The 26,134-nt window shown below is 39.7% G+C and overlaps 1 protein-coding gene and 1 long non-coding RNA gene across 7 annotated transcripts; one reads left to right on the top strand and one right to left on the bottom strand.

Moving 5' to 3' along the window:
- Positions 1–8: 8 nt before the first annotated feature.
- LOC139607785 (uncharacterized) lies at positions 9–4,994 on the bottom strand. Its single transcript, XR_011684890.1, has 3 exons — positions 4,869–4,994; positions 528–559; positions 9–145 (listed from the first exon to the last, which is right to left on the bottom strand). It is a non-coding gene; the product is annotated as an uncharacterized lncRNA (long non-coding RNA).
- macroh2a1 (macroH2A.1 histone) lies at positions 4,899–25,275 on the top strand. Of its 6 annotated transcripts, XR_011684889.1 has the most exons (10): positions 4,899–5,039; positions 7,062–7,262; positions 7,583–7,689; positions 7,937–8,128; positions 8,694–8,801; positions 12,848–12,947; positions 14,486–14,576; positions 16,857–16,946; positions 21,930–22,104; positions 23,611–25,275. XR_011684889.1 is itself a non-coding variant. In XM_071460988.1 (9 exons), the coding sequence occupies exons 2-9, from the start codon at positions 7,091–7,093 to the stop codon at positions 23,774–23,776; spliced, it is 1,101 nt and encodes a 366-aa protein (XP_071317089.1). In that variant the 5' UTR covers positions 4,899–5,039; positions 7,062–7,090; the 3' UTR covers positions 23,777–25,275. The 6 variants fall into 6 exon arrangements, 5 of the variants coding, with proteins under 5 accessions (XP_071317089.1, XP_071317088.1, XP_071317091.1 ...); XM_071460988.1 differs by lacking the exon at positions 12,848–12,947; XM_071460987.1 differs by lacking the exon at positions 14,486–14,576.
- Positions 25,276–26,134: the final 859 nt, after the last annotated feature.

Raw genomic sequence — 26,134 nt, 5'->3', positions numbered from 1 at the left:
GGCTGATTTGTGGTCAGCTGACTCCAGGCGGACGCAGGTGGGGGCCGCTGGTGCCGTGGTCAGAGGATGTGTATTTTGACCCAGTCCACATGGATCCGGGTGAAGGTTGAAACTCAACGCATGCAGGATGGGCTCCACGCCGGGACTATGTGACATGTTGAGTGAGAGTAAAAGACAATAGAAGACAGTTATTATAAAGTGCAGTGAGTAAATACTCAGGTACTGTAGGCCTGCTTAGCTTCTCCCACTTTACTGTATAGTTCTTTTTCTCCACTACATTACAGACTTTTGACTGCACTACTTTTATATGACAGTTGTATTTACAAATTAATTATTTTTTTCAACAACAGAACATGTCAAATCCATAAATTATATTCTTCTTGTCATAGATCAGAATGATTATTTTTGATTAATTGATTAGTCATGGGTTTCAAAGGTTTCAGGTCAATCAATAGTGTCAGACACTGTGGAAAAGTTTGGGAATTTTATTCTTAATGTAAACAAAACCTTCAGTCTGTGGTACTCACCCTCAAGCCCTCTCGTTTGAAGACTCATGAATCTTTAAAAAAAAAAAAAGGTCACAAATATATATTTTCACTCTGTAATTTCCTAAATCAAATGGGTCGTTGTAGTTTTTACCCAGCATTACTCAAACAGCTCTCAGCTGCACTAGTGTGTGTTTACTGCAGCAGGACTGTGTGTATGGGTTGACTGAAACAAATTACAGTGTGTGTGTGTTCGTGGTGATAAAGGAACAGGTCACCCAGTGCAAAAGTGTGGCATGTTGATGTGTTTTTAGTCACTTTTAGACAACAGTGGAGCTCTAATGCATGGAGGAATAACATACCTGCACAACACGCTTAAACATAACTACCCACACGCACACACACACACTCACACTCACACACCCTGTTCTCTGCCTCTGACCTTTCACTTGACTCTCCCTGACCAAGACAATCTTCAGGTCTGTCTGCTGCTGCAACACGTGGCCCCACTATCAGTCATTATGACTGTACAGGGGGTCACTCCACCACAATCATTATGTAAAATTACAATGACTTTGAACCAAGGTGTGTGGATCAGACCCGGAGACCCTCTTTAATAAACGTGGAGAGGGAATTGAAGTATTTCTTACTTCAATCACAGAGAAACCTGTTGGAGAATTTACAGTACACTCAACGGGTTTGGACACACTTTCCCAGTTTTGGAACTGTATATTCAGTACTAATGTCTTTCTTTATTATCTGAAGTTCGAAAATTGTTGCATTTATGACACATTTTATGACATGTTACATTTTACCAAATAAATAATGTCGAACCTCTTGTATCTGTAACTACTATGGTCTGCTTATCTTATTTAGACATAACTCTGTAATTGTTTGTTCACTCTCAACAGATTTTGAATTCATGTTATCAGGGGCTAGATGTTAAATGTATTCTTATATCATCCAGGAGGGGGCGCCGGAAATTTTAACTGTGATAACTAAGAGTCTCTGGGAGCAAAAGTTATGAAAGTTACCACACACACACAAACACACCCTAATATGACCCAGGTCATAAGGTTTACCTTTGACTGGTCTAATGTGATTTATTTTGGGAGGCAGTGAGAGACAAGAGCAAACCTGGGATTTTGTGGTACAATGCAAATCTTTTTATGTGTATGTATAATGGAAAAAATAGCTTCTGACTTTAATTTAATGGCAAAGTTTTTTTCTACATACTAGAGGATAAAAATCATACTCTCAAAATTTTGCTTATACTACAAATGGAGTGAATGAATGTTTTTACTTACTCAGTAAAGATAATTAAATGTCCAGTGTATAATCAGAATGAAACTTATGACATCTTGTATAGTTATATACAGTTTGATTCTTGAATCAATGAGTCCAATATTCCACCATCACTGACCTTAACACCTTCATTTCTATTTTATTCTACTTTTGTTCACCCAGTCGGTAAGTGAGCCCTGAATAAAATGGATTATTTGATGCACAGTTCAGTTCTGACCTCTGGTGTGAAGCTGCTGCCACTGCATCAGTGCGCTGCTGGGTTTTAATATCTGTCACTTGTGGTTCTTTCACAGACTCACTGAAGTTATAAAGCAAGGACAGTGTTTGGATGTCAGTAAATCTTGACCTGTTTGGTCATTTGAATGCTTGAGTGTGGAGTTTCAGGACTGAGGTTCACTCACATCGGTGGTCACTGCAGGTTCTGTGCAGGTTCAGTGGGATTACAGTGACTAATAATTGAACTTCACCTTCATTTGTTTCATTGATATTAGCTGTTGGGTCTGGATTTTCTTGGTTTGTGTTATGAATAAAAAACACAATAATTTTTAAAACTTTGAAGTCATCAGTCTTGTCTTTTTAAAACAGGTCTTTTTCACAAAAGATATTTTGACACGTCACAGTAGGAAAGGCACGGGTGTAAATAATAAAATAACAACGGCTCCATGTAGCTGTTACATTTAAACGAAACAGAGTGTTCAGTAATGTTATTAGTGACATCTGTGCTTTTCCAAGCATCCATCACATGCTTCACACTAAAAACACTACTTACTGCTGTGTAGAATTGAGTATGAGAAGGTTTTTAATTTCAGGTCTGGGAGTTAATGTATTTGATTACTTGAGAGAAACTGGGCTGATACAATCTTTTCTAAATCACTTATTGATTTATTTTGATGAAGACGTAATTAGCTTTGGTCCACCTTCCAACATAGCAGGTGGTGGTAATGACTCTTAGCCTCGGTTGCTAGCTGTAACTAAATGAAAAGAAGAGAAACACTTTGCTGATGTTGCTATGCCTCCTTCGAAGGGAAACACTGCAGGTCCACACCTGATTGGTCAAAATGCAAAGGTTCACACAGGTGAGATACAATTTAGTCACAGTAAGAATAATCTGATCAAATCAGATTTGGGATGTGGGTGGATGATAAGCTTTAAAGATGAACAATGTTGAAACACATAAACCCATTGACTCAAACTCCTGCATCTAATACTGTTCCCCACTGGTACTTCCAAACCTGCGGCTATTTACAACATTTCTGAGGACAAGTGGATCAATGACTGTTTCAATCTTCGCTCTCTATATAATGATTATAACCAACAAACAAGCTCAGACCATCTATTCAATGGTCAAACTATCCTATAGACAGTAGTAGTGAAGTGTGTGTCAGCAGGTTTATCCACTCAAAGCTGATCAGACTTGTTCTGGCTTCCCTTTCCACACGATAGATAAAAGTCGGTTAAATTAGGATTCAAAGGTTACCTGATTCATGATAGGGCGGTGCAATTTTTGCTCGAGCTGTCTTCTTTTATGTTTTCTAACATAATTTTGGATTTGGTTTATTGGTTTATTTTGATTTATTGGTGCATTTTATTTAATTATCAACGAACTTTTTATCACCGGCTACAACTGTGACGCTGTACATGGTTATCCAGGTTAAGTCCGCTACATAAGGCTGACCTCTGACCTCTTGACGTCGAGCTTTATCTTATTAAACTGTATTGTGGAGTGGTGTGGAGAAAAAAAAGATAGGGATAGTTATTTCAGTCTGTCCATACTGAAGTATCCCATCCATTATCAAATGGATTTCCATGAAATTTTGTTCAGATCTCCATCCACAGGACAAATCCTAGAGATTTTTTTCCTCATTTTTAGCTTTTACTGAAATGTCTTGACAACTATTGGATGTGTTTTCATGAAATATGGTGCAGACATTCATGTCCCCCTAACAATTAAATGTAAATACTTTGGTGACCGTGTGACTTTTTCGATAGTTTCATTGTTGGGTGAAATTTATAATTTGTCCAGAATGATTTGGTTTAAATAACAAAAACTAATGACATTCCCAACAGCCTCAGCTGTACTTTGTGTTTAGTGCTAATTAGCAAATGTTAGCATGCTAACATGCTAAACCAAGTGAACATAGTAAACATTATTAATTTTTTCATCAGTCAAAACTTTAAATCTGTCAGCTTCAGCATGCTAGCCCACTATTATCACAGTTAGCATTTCAGGACCTAGAAAGCAAAGTGAAATTTTGCATTGTATCATTCGCTGTACCTTTTGTCATATTCTTCCCAAACAGCCGATGTACCAACTGTACATTACGACCGACCCAGCCTGTGGGAGTTTGCTCGAGTGTCAGAGTCAGAATTGGCTTTATTGGACAAGTATTTGTGCATACACGTAATCAGACTCTGGTTCCTAATGGTGCTCAATGTACTTACAGCTATAACAAGGACAACAGAGCTGAGCAAAGATAAATAAACATAAACATATGACTATTCTGTACAAGACAAAATGTTAAAAAAAAAAAAATAATGTGTTCATTTCAGCCTCTGAAGAGAGGGCAGTCTATCATTTCCATGTTTCTCTTTTTTCTTTGTACATTTATTGAGCAAATACATATTAAAAAATATGCAGAGATTTTTCCACTGAAGTTAAAATGTTTTCAAATGCATCTTCAAAACTGCGCCCTTAGGAGTGAATTCATGTCCAATTGTGTCTTTCCATTAACTTTGTGTGCTCTCACACAAGCTCTTAAATTCACTTATGTATGAATATGCAATTAGTCTTTTACACCCATATGACACATTGTTGCCCTGATCAGTTTGGTTGATTGACTGTTTTTTTTTCCATTAGGCTAATGGAGTTAAATGGGGATTTGTGGGAGGTGGTGGCGGGGGAACATGATTACAAGGTGTCCAGAATTTGTAGAGACACCCCTGGTGATTAAGTCTGATTTCAGGCTCCAGTACTTTTTTTAAAATGCGAGTGTTGGTGGAGATTAAATGTGAGATTGGCGTTTCATTTCAAACCACGTGTCTTCTTGGATGGTAAAGGTGTAAAGGGTTAAAGATCACCTCAGCGGCGGATTCAGACTCGGCAGGCTCTGCTCCCTGCTCTCAGTACTTGCATCGCTCCGCGGGCAGCGCTGGCTCGATATTTCAACTCGCTGTGGATTGTGGGAGTCGAGGACACTGCCCAGGCTTGTTACCGGAGACATTTTTTTTCCCCCCCTTGTACCTTGCTCTGTAAGTAATCCAACGGGTTTGCGCACCGCCGCACCGGGTCGAGTTTGGCGGCTCCTCGTCGGTAGAGCCGGTCTCCGGTCGCCGAACCGAGCCGCCTCCGTTGCCATTTCGTGCATTTCTAGCATGAAGGCCGAGAGCGGAGACCGTGCCGCCGGAGCTGACAAACAGGGAGGAGGGGGAGGAGGAGGAGGAGGAGCGGGCAGCTGCCGCCGCTCTGCCGGGGTTATTTCCACACGAAAGCTCGCTGACCTCAACGGGAAAATGTCCTCAGGTCGCCCGACAGCTCAGTCGCAGCTGCTGGTGTAGTCGCCCGGTGTTTGAGTAAAGCGCATCTGCTTGTGAGAGACATCCGGCGGGCTGCTGACATGCGGAAATCGCTGTCTTGTCAGTGGCCAGCAGAAATAGATGTCCAGTGTGGCGGCGAAACGCACCTACACCTGGCCGGAGTGGGCAAACGCTGCAGATGTTGCAGCGGGGATTGTGCGTGTCCGCCGGTCAATAACGCTGTAATTGCCGCGGTTAACGTTGTATTTGATGCGGTGTGATGTGGCGTGTGAAATCCTTGCGTTAAAGCAGGTTTAGGAATAGCTGGCCTATGGTGGGGCTAATTGATTGCCAGTAACATACAGCTAATTGGCGTCTGCCTCTGGCACAGTGATAATAATTTAAAAAAAAAAATTCAATTACACTAATTTTTATTTGTAATGAAACCATCCACTGGATTGACTTTGAATATCAGAGTTTTTCTTAGAGATAAACCTCGAAAATCATAGCCCTATGCATATTTACACGTAATAATTAACCATTCCCAGGATGCCAGTGGAATATGTTATTAGTAAAATATCTGTTTGCAGATACAGCCTTTATTATAATCCATGTTTTCCTACAGTTGGTGTGACATTTAGGTTGCTCTCTGGCCTGAGGGTGATCAAACAAAACCCACAGAAAGCCTAATTTGGATCTTGGGTAATTACCCACCAACATGTTTAATGAATGCCTGCCTTGAGTTGAAGCAGCACATTGTGTGTCCTTCATCACCTCGGGTTAGTTGGCAACAAAAACCCTTTGTTAGTGTTATGTCTGATAAGGATATTTTTTGGTTTCCAAAATATCTTGTGGCTTATTTCTACCTGGTATTTTACGGCTGTTACAGAGGCTGCAGCCAATTTTTTATTTATGTGTTTATCAGACTATAAATCCAGGAGAAGGGACCCAGTCACAGGAATATTGATTTACACTGAAAGATGTAAAGCAGCGGGTCTTTGATGTTCCAGTGAAAGGCCTGCGTTCAATATTTAGTTAGACCCAGGTGCACTAAAGCACAACCCAATCTAAGCCACAATGTGCATTAAAACATTTTAAAATATGGTAATGTAGATTTTGAAACTGACACGTTTATGGATGCATTAAGAGAATTGGCATTAAGGGAATGAAAGTGGAGAGTTAACTGCTGGATGTCGTTAAACATGGTGATTAACAAAAATTGAATTAAAATCTATTAAGATGAATGAATAAAGGCTGAATACTGACAACTTATTTATATGTTGTTTAGAAAAAACAATTTAGTCCATGTCATACTGACAATGATGTAACCTGTCAGTGTTTCCATTCAGCAAAGAGAGACATGAAAGTACAGTGTTAGTATTAATGTTTTTTTCAATTTATTCAGTGATACCCAGCCAGTTCCAGTGAGTGTTTGTCTCTTAGTTTAACTGCTTTTGGGAGATAGTTTGTTTATTTCTCTCTTTTGTTTTGAGCCGTCACTTCCTGTTGAGGTGCTCTTACTCAAAAGGAGAAGTCTTCATCATTCAAGTTAGAGAGGATGGGAAGGTTTTTTCTTTGTTGTTTCAGTTTCTGATTTTTACCATTAATATAAGTGTGTTTTCATTTTTTTTAAAAAGTATTATTCCATGTACTTTGTAATGAATTCTTAGTAGGTGTTTGTTTCACCTTAAAACTGTAAGACAGAAAATCAGTAATAGTCCGAATCGTTAATTGGTCATGGTTGATGTCTCCCTGCAGAACCCAACACTGGTAGCAGTCTCAGCACCATGTCCAGCCGAGGAGGAAAGAAGAAGTCGACCAAGACGTCCCGGTCCACCAAGGCCGGGGTCATCTTCCCTGTGGGGCGTATGCTGCGTTACATCAAGAGAGGCCTGCCAAAATATCGCATAGGGGTGGGGGCACCCGTCTACCTGGCTGCTGTCCTTGAGTATCTTACTGGTGAGTTTTATTTTTGGAGAGGAGGCAATGGTAAAATACTGTATGTATTTATTACAGATGTTTAATAGGATTTTTTTTGAACCATGGAAAACTGATATAATGACAGATGAGTTTGTTAAATGTTTTATGTGACACAAATATAATATTTACTAACTGATTTTATTTAGGGATATCTCCTCAGAACCAAGGCACAAAGTGATGTGTGGGTACTGATGAGGAAGCACTTTGAAGCTGTATGTTCAGGGATCTCACAGTTCAGAAATCAACTAATGTCGTTATACTTGCTTAAAATGCATATTAATCCAGTTTTACTCCTTTAGCTGAGATCCTGGAGTTGGCAGGTAACGCCGCCAGAGACAACAAGAAGGGTCGCGTCACACCACGACACATCCTGCTGGCCATCGCCAATGATGAGGAGCTGAACCAGGTCAAATAGTAGACATGATGCGTCTATGTAAACGTTTATTTGAACTTATTGTATCTTTTATATGCCACTATAAGTAATGACACCAGAGGTGTTTTCATTCTATAGCTCATTTACAAAACATTGTCCAATTAATATAATGATTAACTATTTTCCAGTGCATATAACAAATATTTAGATTGATTTCTTCCCTTCCAGGCAGTGCAGAACCATGTGATTTCATCTTGTTTATGTTGTCTTCCTGTCTCAGTTGCTGAAAGGTGTGACCATCGCAGCAGGCGGAGTCCTGCCCAACATCCATCCAGAGCTGCTGGCCAAGAAGAGAGGAGCAAAAGGCAAACTTGAGACACCCGTTTCACCTGCCCCCGAGAAGAAACCCAAGGCGGTCAAGAAAACAGCGGCGAAGAAAATGAGTGGGAAAAAGGGAGGAGGAAAAGCAAAGGTATGGCATCATGGGAAAACGCCACAAGTCTGGTGATTATGATTAACACTGACAATGTTTGAGGTCAACTTAGGAAGTCGAACATGGGGTGTTTATTACTGAAAATACCCAGTGTCCTCAGCAGGAATGAGTGTCTGTCCTGAAACATGTCATACCAAACATAAAAGAAGTTTAGGAACTAGAATCTGATTTATTTTTCTGTTATTTCTGGTTTATTTATGGCCAGGTATTTGTCTACATATACAAGTCCAGGGGTTCCCTCACAATAAAGTGTACATAAACCCTACATATACAATATGCTACAGGTTAACTGGTGTAAATATTTTTAAAATGGGGGAGATTTAAAATCTCTCACAGTCAGGAAACAGTGGAATTTACATACAGACCCGAGGAATTCTGCAGTAACTACGCCCAATGAGACAAACTGTGACAGAACTGCAGCTTCAGCAGTGACACTGTAGCTGACCTCTGACCTCTCTACAGAGCGGGGCAAACAAAGAATATTATTGATATAGAAGGAAATAAAGTCACACGTGATGTTAACATGTCCTCTGTCACCCAACAGAAGCAGGGGGAGGTGAGCAAGGCGGCGTCGGCAGACAGCACCACAGAGGGATCGCCAGCCGATAGCTTCACCGTGCTCTCCACCAAGAGCCTCTTCCTGGGTCAAAAGGTCAGTTTGTGTCAACTTCCAAATATCCGCCCAGACAGGTCTAAGCTAATTATGCAATAAAAATACAGTTGAGTGTCTACTGAATGATCTATGATTATGTTAACTCATGTCAGGCTATATGAAGGCCTATAAATAAATAAGTTCTACACAAGCCTTTGATCACAAACAAATATATGAAGTAAGTTATACAGAGATAAATACAGCTATCAAAGGACTTTCTTGTGATATTTCAGAAGTCAAAGGAAAAAGATTTATTTGTCTTTTTCAGTAATTTATTCTCTGCTTTGGAGAAAACTAATATTTTATTTAATACTGACTGGTCAATCTGACGTACGTTGTAGCATATACTAAATTAGGAACTGATTCTGTCTTAATCATTTGGCCGATGTACTTTACTCTAGATTTTCTTTTGAAAACATAATGGCATAGTTCAGACGTCAAAAGAAAAATTGTTTGTCTTTTTCTCAGTCATGCATGATCTAATCTGTGTTTTTGAAGTAACCTTGATATCTCATTCACAAGCAACCTCAAACAAATGATCTAAGCCTGGATGAATCAGATCAGTGCACAGGAGAATGTGAGAAAAAGATGATGTGATGATGTTTTCTCCATTAGTCATCTCGACTTTCTCTTTGAAAGAAATGTATTTGTTATGTTCAATAAAAGTAAGTTTACAACACGCTGTACTTCTGAACAGGTCAGCTATAACTTACCAGACTTCATTAGTGCTTTTAGTGCTTCACTGTAGCTTGAGCTGTAATACTAGCAACCATAAATGCTGTGCTAACTGTTTGTCTATTGTATCTCAGATCTGTTAGCTTCCCCCGCTTCTGCCTTTTTAACCTTTTTATTGAGCTGAAACATGGAAGTAAATTTACCTGAAAGTTCCATCTAAGCCCTGTTGAGATCTTTTTAAATGCTCAAGTTTCAAGATCGCGAGATCATCAAGATCAGAAGCGTACAAAAATAGATCTGAGTTTTAAAAACATAAAAGGCAGGGGAACGACACTGTGTGCAAGACAATGAGTGACTCAAGAATGATGCAAGGAGTATCACTGGTTCCCTTTTCCTAACAGTGATAACAATGATAGTAACTGATGATTTATTATGATTTTGGCTCTTGTGCACACTCTTGGGGCTAAAAATTAAAATTATATTATTTTATATTATATTACTCACATTATTATTTATATTATATATTAAAACCCATGGAGCATGGAACATGACAACCTCTTGATTTGTCGCCTCTTGCTAAAGCTTGTGTGTAGTATAGTACAACACGAGAACTCAACACAATTTTGTATTCAATAAGATTAGAGAGGATAGGATTGAGAGAATCATATCATTTGTAGTTGTTGTACAATCTGATGAGTGAAATAAACTCTTTACTACACTGTTGAAATTCAAAAAATGTAATAAAAGGCCCCCTGCAGAACAACTAACGTGGAGAAATTTACCTCCAGATCTCAATGTTTCAGCTCAGTTGTGACTTTAACTTCTGCTGATGGTACTGCATGCTTTGCTCTGCCATGCATATGTTGATACTAATATATTATTTAATACTAGTTAACCTGAAGGGATACAGTAACACACACATTTAATTGGCAGTAAAAAAGGGAACTGATTCTACCCATATCATTTGGCTGCATCCTTTACTACTCTGTGCCAGCGTCAGACAGGGCCGAAGCATTATGTTTTCAGGTTGTCCGTCCGTCCGCCTCGTTTTCGTGAATGCAATATCTCAGTAATGCTTTGAGGGAATTTCTTCAGATTGAGCACAAACATTCACTTGGACTCAAAAACGAACTGATTAGATTAGATAAATATCTAATAGAATAAAATGACATTTGTGATGTGATGACATTTTACATCCAAATGGTCAAAAGTCAACTTCACTGTGACATCATAATGTTCTGCAAAAACACACAACATTATTCAACGCTGTAACTCAGGAAGGGAAGATTGTGACCATATTTCCTGTAACTTGGCTGGTTGGCAGAGGCATACAACCACAAAGCGTTAATTCTCGTATTTTTTTAAAGCAGAATGACACTCATTCCTTGTTTTTGCTTTGTTCGGTAACCTGCAGCAATGAACAAATAAACAACGATGTGGTTGCCTGTGTTGAGAATGAATACAGGTTTTTAGTAAGAAATGTGTAAAACATAACAAGCTGAAAATAGTGTCTGAAAATATGAAAATATTTTTTTTTTAAAAGTCAACCTTTTTTTTTACTTTTTTCAAAGTAAAGACTGAACTATAACCTGAAGTAATTGAAACTGAGCATGAAGCTGAATATTCTACCCTTTAGCAGCAGCAGCAGCAGTATTTGTCTGCTGGCTTTATACCCTCTTCATTCGTAAAAAAGCTTAGTGCTTGATTGTGTAGCTGACCACAGATTACAGCAGCTGTTTAAATCAGTGGATGATAATTAATCAAACCAATGCTGTTAACCTCCCACTGATTAAGATAATGAAGCCATGGATAGAAAAAAAAGTCTGTTTCTGTTTTATAGACTTAATTATTGTAACTGCGCTTTTCCTGCCTGAGCATTGCCCTTGGTGTTTTATTCAGTCTCAGTCACACATGTTTCAGTTGTCACTACTTCCTCTATCATTACACTTCTTTGAGATGACCTGGGCCTTTATTATCAAGTCTTTCGTTTAAATCCTTGACGGTGAAATACGTTGTTTGTATAACAGATGGCTACTGAATCTCAGGCGAAGAGGTGCTAACAGGATCAGGCCTGGCCTTTTGAAATTCTCAACATTTAGAGGGATACCTTGACATTTTGACTTTTTAGTTTTAGAATATTTTCTCTTTGCCAAGTCTACTGACAGATGTTTATAACTGTTTGCAGTCCTCCTTCAGCTTTGGTAAAATTACCAGCTTTGAAACTGTGGGGTAGAGCCAGACGTAAACAAACAAAACATGAAAACAAAACAATAAAAACCAAATTCCAAATAAAATAAGCATAAATCTATAGTATATACCATAAATCTAGAGCAATCTACATCAGGACAAAGGGGTCTTTGTAAGATAAACAGGATGTAGACAGAATGACATAAACACTTTAAAGTCCTCTCCACACTCCGAACCTGGACGTAACTTAATGTTACAAAGCACAGGTGGGTCACATTTAGATATGCCTACCTTCAACATACTGTACCCATCATACTGGTTGGTTAGTTTCACTTTGTGACCTCTGATGCCGCTTGTTGGAGTTTCACAAATGCAGTCCTAATTTTACAGACCTGTGGACCCGCTGCTGTCTTTGGTTTTTGTTAGCTGCATATGACAGTGCTCATCCACAGGTCTGACATAAAGCTACCAAATGCTGATAACTGGCTTTCAATCAGATGCTGTATGATTCGCCTTTTTATAGCAGCATGAGTAAATGTGTAAAAGGCTTTTCCCATCAAATGATTACATCCTTTTTCTCCATTCCTGTTGTACTCCTGTTTATACTCTACACATTAACAGTTGGCCGTCAGTCTACATTTCAAGTTCAAGTTCAGCTTTATTGTTGACATTTCCACACATGCAGTATGCACGACATGCATACAGGGAAACGAAATGTCGTTCCTCATTGACCACAGTGCAGCATAGAACTGACATTAAGGACAAGGGCAAAATAACAAACGAGTGCAAAAACTTCAATAATTGTAGACTCAAACTAAAAACCGTAAACACAATATGACCACGTACAAACACCACAGTCTTAAGGGTAAGGGTGAGCACTCATGCAGTAGCAGCATCAGCTTGGATGCAAACAAGGTCCACTGTATTTTTACAAGACAGTAAATACAATAAATCACTGCACACAACTATATTTAGGATTTGCTCACTGTGTGCCTTCAGCTTTTGAGCAGATATGTTGGGTCCAGTTTTGTAATTCATCAAAAAGTCAAGGTATCCTGTTAAGCTGCGGTGTGAATCTGGTTTTAATGGCATTGCTTCCTCCCCTCTTCCTTCTCGTGATCCCTCCTCCTTGGCATGCCTCACCCTCGCTCCATCTCCTGCCCCTCCCTCTCCCCCTTCTGCAGCTCAACCTTATCCACAGCGAGGTCAGTAACTTGGCTGGCTTTGACGTGGAGGGGGTCATCAGCCCCACTAATGCTGAACTTGAACTTAAAGATGATCTAGGTGAGCCCCCCATTCATCCCCCGCCCTCTCTGGTCCTAGTGGAGGTTTGATATTTAAAAAATCCTTGAATGTTCAACAGCTTTAAAACTACTGTTAAATTGTGAGTGAGTTGAAAAAGAACCTCTCAGACTAAGGCCTCAGGCTGGTTGACTGGTCTTTCCAACAGGTTTGGTTATTCACACTGTGAGCAACCTGGTTGTTGTCGCGCTCAGGACAGTGGAAAAGGTACCCATCGACTCTACGACTCATTATTTTCAGGTTCTATTTAAAAGAAAAGTCCATGTAAAAATATGATTTACAGCACAAACACTTTATGAGTTTTCTATTTTTTGTTTGTTTGTTTTTTTATGGTTGCGTTATTGTTTCCTTACTTATTTGGACCTATGGTGCATAACCTGCAGGTCATTAGTGTTTCTGCTGCTTTTTATCCCTGGAGACAGTTTCTGTGCTGAGCTTGCTGCCAGAGGACCCTCTTTACTTTAATCCATGTAGCATAAAACTTTTATGGGCAAGTCATATTTTGTTGCCTTAAACATCTCAGTAGTACGACATAATTACTCTGAATAAATCAGGCAAATTCTCCAAGTATTGTTATTGACGTTTTGGTTTCTGCAGTATTTCCAAAAGAAAAAAAAAAAGAATCCTGCATATTTGTTGATGCCCCCTTTTATTCCTCAGCTCTGCAGGAAGTAAAAGGACCCTGCTGGTGTTGTTTACAGTGTGAATACATGACCTCAAGTAACTGAGCCTGCTCTTTCTGTTCTCTGCAGTAATAAGAGTTCCTATGAGAAAGACAAGAATATTAGTGGAGACATTCAAGGATTTTATCAAAGCTCCTCAGAGCAATGACTCTGCTTGCTCTTCGCATTGTGTAGATGTGTTCAGGTTCATTCCAGGTTGTCCTCCTTTCAGATGGCTGCCAGGCCCTTTTTTTAATGCTTAATAATCACTATAAGTTCAGGAACATTATTGGACTGAAATACAACACCAATATACAGAAGAGAAAGTGGCGTGAGCTGCTGTTAGTGGCTCACTGCAGCCTGGCTGTAAGGTCATTCACCTGGACTGTGATCATAAATATTTTTGCACAGTTTAATGAGCCAAGAAATCAGGACCACACAGTTAGTCTGAAAACTGATTCAAATACTTTCGTACTGTCCTCCCTTCAAAACTACAACTATGACACTAGAATATTCTAAAATGCACTCAAGTGTGTAGACTTGTGTGCACCCGAGTGTAAATTACAAATTCATGGTAATTTATTGTAGTTTACTGTCTTTTTTTTAATAAATCAGACTAAATGTGCAGTCCTGCTTCCTAATTACATAACGTGACCCACCGTGTCCTCAGTGGCCTCCTTGTTTCCTGTGATGTCCTCAGACAATAAGGAGCGCGCTCACCTCTTGTCTCTTGATTTCTTTTTCTCTTTCATTCTTTTTTTCTTACTCTTTGTCCCATCTTGTTGCTCCTGATCACTCACTGTGTTTTTACCACCATGTTGTTTGCCTGTTGTCTGTCGTTGTTGTTGTTGTCTGTAGTTGCAAGTTGTCCAAGCCGACATTTCCATCGTGGAGAGCGACGCTGTCGTTCACCCGACCAACTCCTCCCTCTATACAGGTGGTGAAGTAGGTAAAGGAACTATTGACACCACCGAGACCATGGCTGCCTGCGTTCTCTCTCTCTCTCTTTCTCTCTCTTTCTCTCTCTTTCTCTTTCTTTCTCTCTCTCTCTCTCTCTCCCTCTGCATTTATCCAGATAGTCTTCAGTACAGTCTGTGGACAAATGTAACAGCAGCAGCACAGAAAACCTTTCAGCTGAGGAAAACCTTTTAACCCACAACCCCTGCTATTTTTACTGTAAATGATGAATTTGTTGAAACAGTGACTAAAGGAATTATAATGTATCATGGGTGAAAATGAACTTGCAGAGCCTATAAATGTGCAAGCAGGGACTCTTTTATTTACACAGTGAGGTGCATTTGGGAAACTCAGTTTCAAAGAGCGCCAAAGAGCGTTGCAGTCACACGCTATGATTTCAATAAACCCTTGTGACATTGTGAAAAGGATGATTTGAATTTGGCAGCTCACCGCATTATAAAAGGCTGTTGGATGCCAGCTGACAGCTCAACCCAGCAACTGGGGTCTGTTTCTCAAAGCAGGATTCATGAAGTAAGTTGGATAACAGAGTATTATGAAGTGCCGTGTAGTAGTCTTGTGTTTGAGAGGTCTTCAGACTGAATGGATCCACTATGTAAACCAGTCTGCATTGTATGTCTGTCTCAGCAGTGCCTGAAACATCAGGCCCTCACCAATGCAGCCACTGGTTTTAATAGAGGCCTGCTGTAGGTCTGATCAATAATAACTCAGTAATCCTGTGCATTAGCTATTACACATCTCTTTACAATTTTTCAAAAATATTCATCAGACTGCAGCAAGTGTTAACTGACTTCTGCAACTTTAAAGTCTTTGCAAAGTTAATTTTCACATCATATAGGCCTGAACTACATGAGCAGCCAGTCTGTTTAAAAGCAGGGATATGCTGCAGCCCTGTAACATGGGTAGCCCATCTGTTGCTGTTGTGCTCTACCCACTGCCTCACCTTCACAGCTAATGCCCCTGAAGAACATAAGCACTGTATTTCAATACAGTCTGTTACTCTTAACAGTCATCAAATATCCAGGTGTTAGTCGTGTAGATGCTGTGTCAACAGAAATCTGATCGACACAGAGCAGTTGTTGTAATACTTACACTGCTGTAAATTTCTTGTCTGTGTAATCCTGAAACTGAGCTGCTGCTTGTTGTTAACTTTTTCCACGTGACTGAAATGTGGACGATCTGAGACTCACTTCATTTCCTGTAACCTCCGTCCCCTCGACTGTGCTGTCAGTCCGGCTGGTTAGAAAGAAACTCCAAAACATTTGATTAAAGCTCCCGAGGGATGATGATCACCGCTCATTTGAATTAATGAGTGAATGAATGTTTAACTATTTAACCATTAATGACTATACAATGGGCTGTTAAAATACAAAGACCATTATTCTTTATCTGCTTGCTTGTATTGGCTGCTATATAAATTGAGGAGCTTTTCCCACTAACTTCTCTTGAAAAGGCTGACATTAATTTTACTGTGTTTTTCTCTCCTGCCTGTTTTTAATGATATTGCAGCCAGAACATTCATTTCTCTGGCTCTGGTGAATCGCCTCTCTCCTCTTTGTGGCTTCTCTCTTTAGCTCTGAGTAAATCTGAAATAGTGTGACTGATGTGAAATGACTTCAATTAAAATAAGTAGGAAAGAGACAGTTGAATTTGCTTTCCCACTGGCTTCATAATTTCTTCCTCCGCTCCAGAGGAGGACGTTAGATTGCTTCCTGGACTGTTTAACTTGAAATGTGTGAGCAAACAGTGTAAACAGAGCTGTTACATTTTCATCTACAACATGCTGCTAGTCCATTTTTCTTTTTTTTTTCTTTTTCTTTTTTTTTTTTTTTTCAACAAACTCTAATTTAAGAGTGAAAGAAAATACCCTCAGTCCGCTGCAGATAAGCCAGTATGTGTGGACAGAGGGAAGTAATTAGGGACTGGGGCTTTAATACTTACGTTTAACTGACTCAGAGTGAGTCATATGGAAAATAGTAGCACTTAAGTTGTGAGACTTTTCCTGAGTCTCAGAAATAAAGTAACAGAGACTCAGTGTGTTGCATGAGCACAGAGATTCAGAGAGAGGCCAGGTGAAGTGATTGACAGCATTGTTGTCCGCCTGCCAACCTGTCTGTCCGTCCGGCTCCATGTTCGCCCGCTTGCCCGTCTGTCTGCATGACATCACCTCTCCTCTTTCCTGCTGTCCATCTGTCTGTCTGTCTGTCAGCAGTACGTGAGGATGCATTCACCCCAGTCCCCTCTCCACTTACAGGCTCTGCTCTGGAAAAAAAGGGAGGGAAGGAGTTCACTGAAGCGCTGGCGGAGCTGAAGAAGAAAAACGGCCCTCTGGAGGTGGCTGGTGGTAAGTGCGCACAGCCGATACTGTCTAGATTTACTGATAGTGCTGTACCTGCTGCTAACCCTGTGGATTGTTAAATGATTATTTTACATGTTTTTACAATTTTTGTATCAAAAGTAAATTTTCAGGGTTTGTCATTTCTGCTTTGGTCTTAGTTCTAGAGCGGACTCTTTCATTATTAAATTGACTTTGGTTTACTCCAATCGTGACCTTTAGAGCTGCAGCTAATGATTATTTTTATCATCACTTCATCTACTGATTATTTTCTTGACTCACTGATTAATTATTTTGTTTATGAAATAATGGAAATTTCTGTTAAAATTTACCACAGCCTCAGGTGATCTGTTTTATTGGCCCAACAGCCCAAAACCCAAAGATATTCACTTTACTATCATATACAACAGAGGAAGCATCAAATCCACAACATTTGAGAAGCTGAAACCAGTAACTATTTGGCATTTTTGCTTGGCAAATTACTAAAACAATTAATTAATTATCATAATAATAGCAGATACATTTTCTGTTGATCATCTAATTGATTAATCGTTGCAGGTTTAGTGACTTTAAGTTAGATGTTACAAAATTCAAGCAGAATATCTCCTTATTTTACCAGCCCATACTCACCAGGTAAATGTTATTGGTTATGTATGTTATGGCTTTAGCCAGTGCAACAAACTGATTTTGACAAATTATTTTCTAAAATGAATCTCATGTCTACGTGTTGTGGTCACTTTTTGAATGACAGGCAGTGGACAGGCCTTTTATTTCATTTTTCAGACTGTGGTTGTTGACTGGCTGCTGTTAGTTGCAATAGTTGATAATTGAAATGATAAGACAGTACTGACAACTTGAAACTTTGCTTCAGTTATCTTTTTCTTTCACTGTAGTTTCTTCTATAAGAAGCTGAGAAGCTCCCTCAACCTCTAGTTTTTGTGATCAGAGGCACGTTCCTGTCGTCCTGACGACAAGATAGGAGGAGAAATTCACAGAGTTCTGCTTCAGGATGTCTTTGTAAACTTTCACTGGAGAAAAACATGACTAGTGTGAGTGTTAACCCCAGTTCAAGCCACAAAGAGCAGTGTTTTTACACTCCAGCTTTAGGCAACACTGAAGTTTCACGACTTTCTTCCAGTGTCACCACTGAAGGGGTCAGAAAGTGCATATTGATCCACTCAGGCACCACCCAGCTCCTATGACAGTGATGTCAGTTTGCCCTGTAAATCTCTCTTCTCTCACACACACACCAAGCCACACAGGGCTGGAGCCTCTTGGCGTCTGCTTCCTCATTTAGCGAATGATGTCAGGACGCTGCAGCAACCATCAGCCCTTTGGACATGAACACACTGATTAATTCATTCTCCTCTTAAAGGTTGGATGCTGCCAGACTGTGCTTCATCACTGAACTTGTACAGAGCCATGGACGTCTTCTAATACGCCACAACTAAAACTTTGTGTAGAAACGGTCAATTATGGGATATTTTGGGGATGAAGATGATCAAAGACATTTAGTACTGGCACGTAATATCTATTGTTGGCATCTTCAGTCTAAAACTGAAGGCACCAGTCTTCAGAGAGCCATGTTGTTTGAGCCCTCACAGATTATTTTATCTTCAACCCATTTGTCTCCACTTCTTCTTTTTGTACCCCTCTTCCTCTTTCTCCATCTGTCTGTCTCATTATTCATCGCTCACACTCGCTTTTTCGAACACTCCCCACCTTCACCACCGCCCTCTCTCACATTTAGCCAAGTTAGCGCTGGATCCTAATCCTGGTCTCTGTGTGGAGCTCATAAATAGATTACCAGGGGACTGAACACCGAGCCAGCGGAGCCTGTCAGTGATACTGGGGATCTGGATCAGCCAAATGGTCACCACAACCAGAACAGCCGTCAGAAAAGTCCTTCAGTAAAAAATATTTTTTAAGTATTTGTTCATCTGGATTTTTTTTTTTCAACAGACTTCTCCATTTACTTCTCCATTTCAAGGCCAGGCAGGTACCAGGGTTATTCAGTGACACCAGAAAATGTTACAGCAAAATCAATTTGTCGTAAAATCTGGAGCTGCAAAAAATTTGTCAGTTAATAGATCCGAGTTAATCATCAAAGCCAGTTTTAAAGCAAAATACCGGCTTGTTTTTGAGGATTTGCTGCTGTTCATGATGGTAACTGGGAAAATATTTAGCAAATTAATTGAAAGTGAAAACCATTGTTAATTGCAGCCTCAGTGAAATCAGCTGAGCTGTAAGCTTGTCGCTGTATTGACTTCTCGTGGCTACCATTAGCTGTGGCTCGTTTTATTTGTGGCTGAATGGATACAAAGACTAAGGCTTCTGTTGGTGTTACTTCTCATTAATGACGCAACACGACTGATACGTGATAATTGCTTCTTTCATTTTAGACTCTCTGATCCCTCAAAGGTCAGCTCTGATTTAGCTCAAATCCACTGAACTTTACACCAAGTTTTTTATTCAGAAATGTTTGTTTTGCAAAGTTTTTCTGAGAGTCATGATTCACTCTAAAGTCATCAAGTTCATAAAAGCTTTTACATTTGCTTTTCTGAAAGCATAAACCTGATTCTATATTCTTTTTTTCTTACTTTCAATAAAACCCAACACCAAAACCAACAATGAATTAATCCTAAAAACAAATATTGACTGTCAGTGGCACTTGTACCCCACATGGAAAGACTGTGACATCACTCAGCTAATTTGGGAAAGAAAAAAAAGATTTAACCAAAAGAAAACTTGATGAAAACTATTGAAAAAAGAAAAGAAAACAGAGACTACACCTAAATATGGATAATTCCAGGATCACTATAAGTTATTATGGACACATGCAGACACACATCCACCACAGCCGTGGTGTTTTCTCTGCAGTGAAGCTTTCTTCAGCAGTTCTGTAAAAGCAATCCCACTTATCGAAGGGGTGTGATGACGGGGTACTAGAGGAAGTATTGTGACATAGGATAGTGCATCATTGCTTTTGATATTTTGTCTTATTGACTTTAACAGTCTTTTGCAGGAAAAATCACATTGCACACAAGAAGTAACACATTTCAAAATTTTGCAGCAAAGTCTTTTTTGTCTAGTATTTTTGGATTTGAATAAAAGAAGCTGATCATTAGCCTGAGCCTCTAAAGCCACAATTGACAACAAAGAGCACCTCAGAAGCCCAAACCACATCAACAGAAATGTTGCAGTACTGTTCGTATAGTTTGATTGACAGGCGATCTCCAGATGTGCAGTACATAAGCACCACCATGTACTGTTCCACCAACCCAGCCCATAAAACAAGTTGAACTTTGCAAGCGGCCATGAAAACCATAATCATCATCATCATCCTCAAGACTTTTACCTCACAACCAGATCACCCATGCAGTGTGACTGGCTCTCGCCCCGCTGTGTGAAGTCTCTCCATCCTCCGTGTTTGCCATCTGGAAATCAGCTCGTCCTCTGCTTTGACTCCAGTCCAGTCTCGAGTTCACTGTGGGCTAATAAACTCTGACTGGAGACTTTCTCACTTCACAGCGTCAGGGGGCTTTGGCTGAATTATACTGTGTACAGCTGCTGGTTTGATGGAAGACTATACTAAATGTTTCAGCTGCGGAGAACAGATTCCTCTCTTTTCTTTTCATTTGTCCTTCTCTTCTCTTCTTCTGTTCCCCATTCTTCCTCCTCTCCTTTTCTTCTCTCTTCTCCAGCTGTCTGGAGAAGTGATTTCTCTGGCCCACCTCACTGTAATACCCTGGTCAAACCATTTTAAGCTCTTGGAGATTTGCTGCATACATTTTCCACAAAGCAAAATGTTCTTTTAGCATCTCAGGGCCCCAAACTAAACTTTTGGGTTTTCACTTCTGACAGAACTTGTTATTGAAGCTGATTTTGACAGTGGATGATGGTTGTGACATGAGGAAGTCCAGCAGCGTGCCAGATGTGAACAAGTTCACTCTCTGTCTGACTAAACAGAATCAGCACAGATTTTGCTGTGTGATGCTGTAGCAAGGTGTCTAAGAGGAAGTATGTTTACCAGCAATATAGTTGGCAGCTGTGCGTGACTACACTCTTGTTCTTTCATTTTTTTTACGTCTCTGTGCCGGCGACAGCCAGAACATATTGTTCTCATGTTGTCCATCCGTCCCATTCTCGTGGACACAATATCTCAGTACTTCTTCAAATTTGGCACAAATATTCACTTGGACTCAAGGATGAACTTATTAGATTTTGGCGGTCAAACGTCACAGTGACCTCAGAAAACATGGTTTTGGCCTTGTGAACGTGATACCCTCATAACCGCCTGAGGGAATTTCTTCATACTTGGCACAAACATTCGGTTGGACACAAGGATGAAGTGATTTGATTTTGGTGCTCAAAGGTCAAGGTCAGTGTGGTAATGAGGTGGTAATTCTAGATCATTTATGTTTTTAGTGTTGTGCAAGCCATCATGTTCATATTTATTCAAGAGCAAAATATTTGCAGGAAGTTCAGAACTGATGCCACATTTCTTTAGTTTTTGGCCTCACAGATGACTGTCATCCACTTCTTGTCTTTTTTTTGTAGAGATGTTAAAAAAATATTGTTACTGGCACTTTGAGTGTTGTAATTTAATTTACAACTGAGGTGATACGTTGATTCATTGATTTGTTGCTCTACATAGATATTCAGGTTTTTGTGATGTGGTGCTTTCTTCTGCTTTATATCAATACAAAGTGAATATCGCCTTGCATTCTGGGAAATTGTGATATGACATTTTTCACTATTTTCTCATCAGTCATTAATTTGTAATGAAAAATAATCATTCATCGCATCACAGATCCTAAAGAAAATCTCATTATCATAGGAATGTGCAAAAGGAAAAACTGATTTCCTTTACACTTAGTGTTGCCGGGAGAATGCTAGTGCTAATATTTCCTTTGTACTCTCCATCTTTTTTTCCTCTTCCCTTCTCACCTCACTAACCGTCCTTCCTCCTCTCTTCTCTCCATCGCTCAGCTGTGTTGACCGCAGGCTTTGGTCTGCCTGCAAAGTACGTCATCCACTGTAACAGTCCAAGCTGGGGCTCCGACAAGTGTGAGGAGCTGCTGGACAAGACGGTGAAGAACTGCCTGGCTCTGGCCGACGAGAAGAAACTCAAGTCTGTGGCCTTTCCCTCCATTGGTAGCGGAAGGTATTAAAATAAACACACACACACAGAAAAATACATGATTTAGTTCTGTTAAAAATGTATCATTATGTTAACCTAACTGTGGGACAGTGTTCCTTCATTAACAACCAGCCTGCTACACATCCTGCAGGTCATTAACGTTACAATATAATACCACTAGCGATAAGAGCACTTTATGTTGGAGAGCAAGAGACCTGTTCCTGAGTTCACACATACTCCAAAAGCCTTCTGACATCTCATCATAACTAATATTAATAGTGGTATTCCCGCACCATCAGCAATAAAATGTTGTGCTCATGTGTCTCCGCCCGCCTGTACGTGTAAGTCAAAATGGGAGCTGACTTGGTTTCCTGGCTACGCTGGTGAACACCTGCACTTTGAACAGGAAAGATTTACACAAACGCACCATGTGTTGGAACAGCAGTGAGAAAGTGTGAAGGCAGCACATGCAGGTTAGAGCAGTGGTTCTCAATTTTCTTGGCTTGTGACTCTTTAAACAAAGCAATGTATAATACATACAGGTTTGATACTGTATGTCTGTGAATTGCAGCAGTTCAACCAAAGGCTGATGTTCCCCACTCAGCTGGATTGTTTTGAACAGTTTTAGAGGCCTGAGAGGGTGAAGCTCTCCAGGATTTAACAAAAAAAGAAAGGATTTACAGAAAAGTCTCCAAAATTAAACCAAACTAAAAATACATTAAACTAAACTACAGAAATATAGATATGATATGTTGATAACGTTGCTCAAGGGTCTGACGGTCTGCCAGTCTGGTCCTGACTGAAATATTTCAGATGGATTGTTTTTACATTTTCTACAGACATTCATGGTGCCCAGATGATTTACCCTGATGACTTTGGGGAACTTCCTGACTTTTCCTTCAGTGCCACCATGAGGTGGAGTGAAATGTTTAGGCAGCAATTAGACAGACTGCACAGTAGTACAGTTATTTATGTGGCCCTCAGGGATGATTTGTAATAACTTTGGTGAGTCTGACTTTTCCTCGAGCGCCATCATCAGGTCAAAATATCTGTTTGTCCAATACTTGGGTTTATGACCAAATATCTGCAATTCTAAAGGCATCCCCATCAGCCTAGGCTGCACTTTTGTGCTAATAAGCACAACATGGTACATATTATACCTGCAAAGCATTACTTTGTGCAGCCTCAAAGAGCTACTGGCATGGTTGTTTTTATTATCTCTCATCTTGTCTGAACAAGGTTTTTCTGCTCCCTTGTGCTAACAGCTTTAGAGATGACATAACTCTTGTGAAAATCATAGGTTTTGAGAAGAATTTTTCTGAAGAATTTAAAATTTTATATTTGGTCTACTTAAAAAATGAGACTGGGCTGAAGGGGTTAAAGTAGACAAAGTCGTCTGTTTAGGTTTCAGTGAGTATTTGAATTTGACCATTAGAGAGACTGAATCGTCTCACTATCACTTGTCTCACACTCGTGCCTAACTGGTCCTCCAAATTCATTTTTCACTAAGTGTATGTCCTTTTCTCTCAGGAACGGTTTCCCGAAGCAGACGGCAGCCCAGCTCATCCTCAAGGCCATCTCCAGCTACTTTGTGGCCACCATGTCTTCCACCATCAAGACCGTCTACTTTGTGCTGTTTGACAGCGAGAGCATCGGGATCTACGTGCAGGAAATGGCCAAACTGGAGACGAGCTAAAAGAGTTTGGAGTATTCTCCTCCTTGTTCCGTTTTTTTTCCCCACCCTGTTTTTTCCTTCAAGGAAATAGGAAGGTGTTTACTAGTGATTTGTTCAATATAAAGCAAAGAAGAAAAAGAAGAATCTTTTTAAAGGCCGGGAACTTGTTTTTGCATTATGTTTGTATTTTTCCTATATTGTTTTTAATTTCTTATTTACTTGTTTCCTCTGGCATTTAAATGTAAAAGTGCACTGTTCATTATACAGTCTTTTAATACAAGCAGTGGCACACAAAACAGATTCAGCAAGTGAGAAGACTCACTTTAAAATTTAATTTTCATTATTAAAAAAAAAGATGTTATGAGAGATAGCTACACCTCAATTACATGGCTTCAAGAGAAGTCCGATGAATACGGGTTAATGCATGTAATGGCAGTAAAGATAATAAAGAAAGCTATTCTCTTTCTTTTGAGCTCAAAAACACAAGACACTTAATGATGTGTATTTTTTGGTAACAATTCTGCGTTTTGGAACATCTCTGTTGTTAATAGTACTGTATACTGAAAAGGTTACGCATAAAGGAAAGTTCAGTTTGCTCTACTTTGGTCTTCAGGAGACTGATATAACAGAATTATGGAATGAGTTTTTGTTTTTGTGTTGTGTGTTGCATATTCCTCTTTTTGCCTTTGTTTACACAGGCAAAAAAAGTTTTCTTAGTGTGCTGCAGAGACCTTGAATTTCCCCAAAATAAAGTAATTGTAATGTAAATACTCATGTTATATACTCCTGGTTCTAGTGCCAAGAGTTTATACTGTAGACTGAGCACCTGCTGGTTGGCATTTACAGTACAAATACATCAGTATATGACATACAGTGGTAAAATTGGAGAATGAAGGTTTTTGCAGGGCACTTGGTTTATATTGTGTGTTCCTATCAATGTTTATATAGATGGAGTATTTGTGAAATGTTATAGCAAAATATTGGACTGTACCATAGACTAGATTTTTATTTTCTATTTTAATTTCCACACTGATTCTAAAAGGCTGAGGTGATTTGAAAGAAAAAAAAATTGTAATTGTAAGAGATTGTTTTTTTTGTTTTGTGTGTGTGTGTGTGTGCGCGTGTGTGCGTGTGTGTGTTTTGTCTTTGTTAAGCCATAAAACAAATGTACTCATTTTTGATGGAAGTGGAGGCTCTCTGCTGTTGGTTTTGGTTTCATTCTCTTTCAGTCAGCTGCCACTAGATGGCTCCCTGTAATCAAGAATTGGATTTTTGCCTCTCAGCCATTTTCTTTGCAGCAGCAGGCCTCCTCACACAGACACTGGTCGATTTGAGTTGGATTTGGATTGAGAGTGACGGACGTATACAAGGAACCCGACTGCTCTGCTGCATTTGGACTTTTCAACAGTCTAACTTTCTTATGAAAAAAATGTAAAATGCTTTCTAAAGAATTACTACAATTGATGATTCTACAAAAGGTCTGTACACACTCCGGTAATAAAATACCTTTAAAAACATCATATTGTTCCCCTTGAAATCATGACATCATTTTGTACTTCATGGAGGCCTTCATGATGCTGCCAGAAGCTGTGAGCCTCATAAAAAGTGCGTGTGTGGGAAGTTGAATTATAACAAAGCTTCATTGTCTCCCTTGGAAACGAGTGTGTTTGTGTCTTGAATGTCGTAATGAATCCATCCCCACTGTATTAAAACGAGCCTACTTTGAAGCATGGCAGAACAAATGGCAGAGTGACGACATGCTACATTTTAAGTCACAGTCAAAGCCTCGGGATCTCCAGCTCAGCCTCCAGCTCAACAGGCCTGTGAGTTTCTGTGCTGTATTTGCAAGGACCAAATGGTCCCACAGTGAGGAAACAAAGTGATTTCAGTATGAGGACTTTCTGCTGAGCTGTCATTTAAATTTTACACAGCTTTGCCCTTTAAACTATGGCTTGGGGCAACTATGCTGTTGATCATACTTCTTATTCTCACCGCTTTGCATGCAACCTCTTACACATGGTCCCATTTTCAACCAAACAAAGATAGAAAACATGGAAGCAAACTCCAGATTTCTCATAATTAGGCTAGAAAAACAAACAAGACAACAAGACTTCAAAATGAATAAAAATAAAGAAGACTGTGCACCTACTGAAACTGAATTCAAGTCCAAGCCCTCCTTTTAGCTCTGTTTTTAGTCTCCACCAGCTCCTGAGGGACATGTCTGGCTTCACCACCAAAAGCAACCCTTTTCACATATAAGTGGTCATACAAGTAATTGTTATGATAAAAATAATGATGATGCCACTTCAGTCAAGTTACAGTTGGTGTCTCATCTTGCTATCAACTGGCAGTGACACATCAGTAAAACCCGAGTTATTG

Source organism: Trachinotus anak, unplaced genomic scaffold, assembly GCF_046630095.1.
Source record: "Trachinotus anak isolate AG129_WGS33_773 ecotype Australia unplaced genomic scaffold, CSIRO_AGI_Tana_v1 ptg000024l, whole genome shotgun sequence".
NCBI lineage: Eukaryota > Metazoa > Chordata > Actinopteri > Carangiformes > Carangidae > Trachinotus > Trachinotus anak.
The sequence above is the reverse complement of the archived record's forward strand: the minus strand, read 5'-3'. Positions and strand labels throughout refer to the sequence as shown.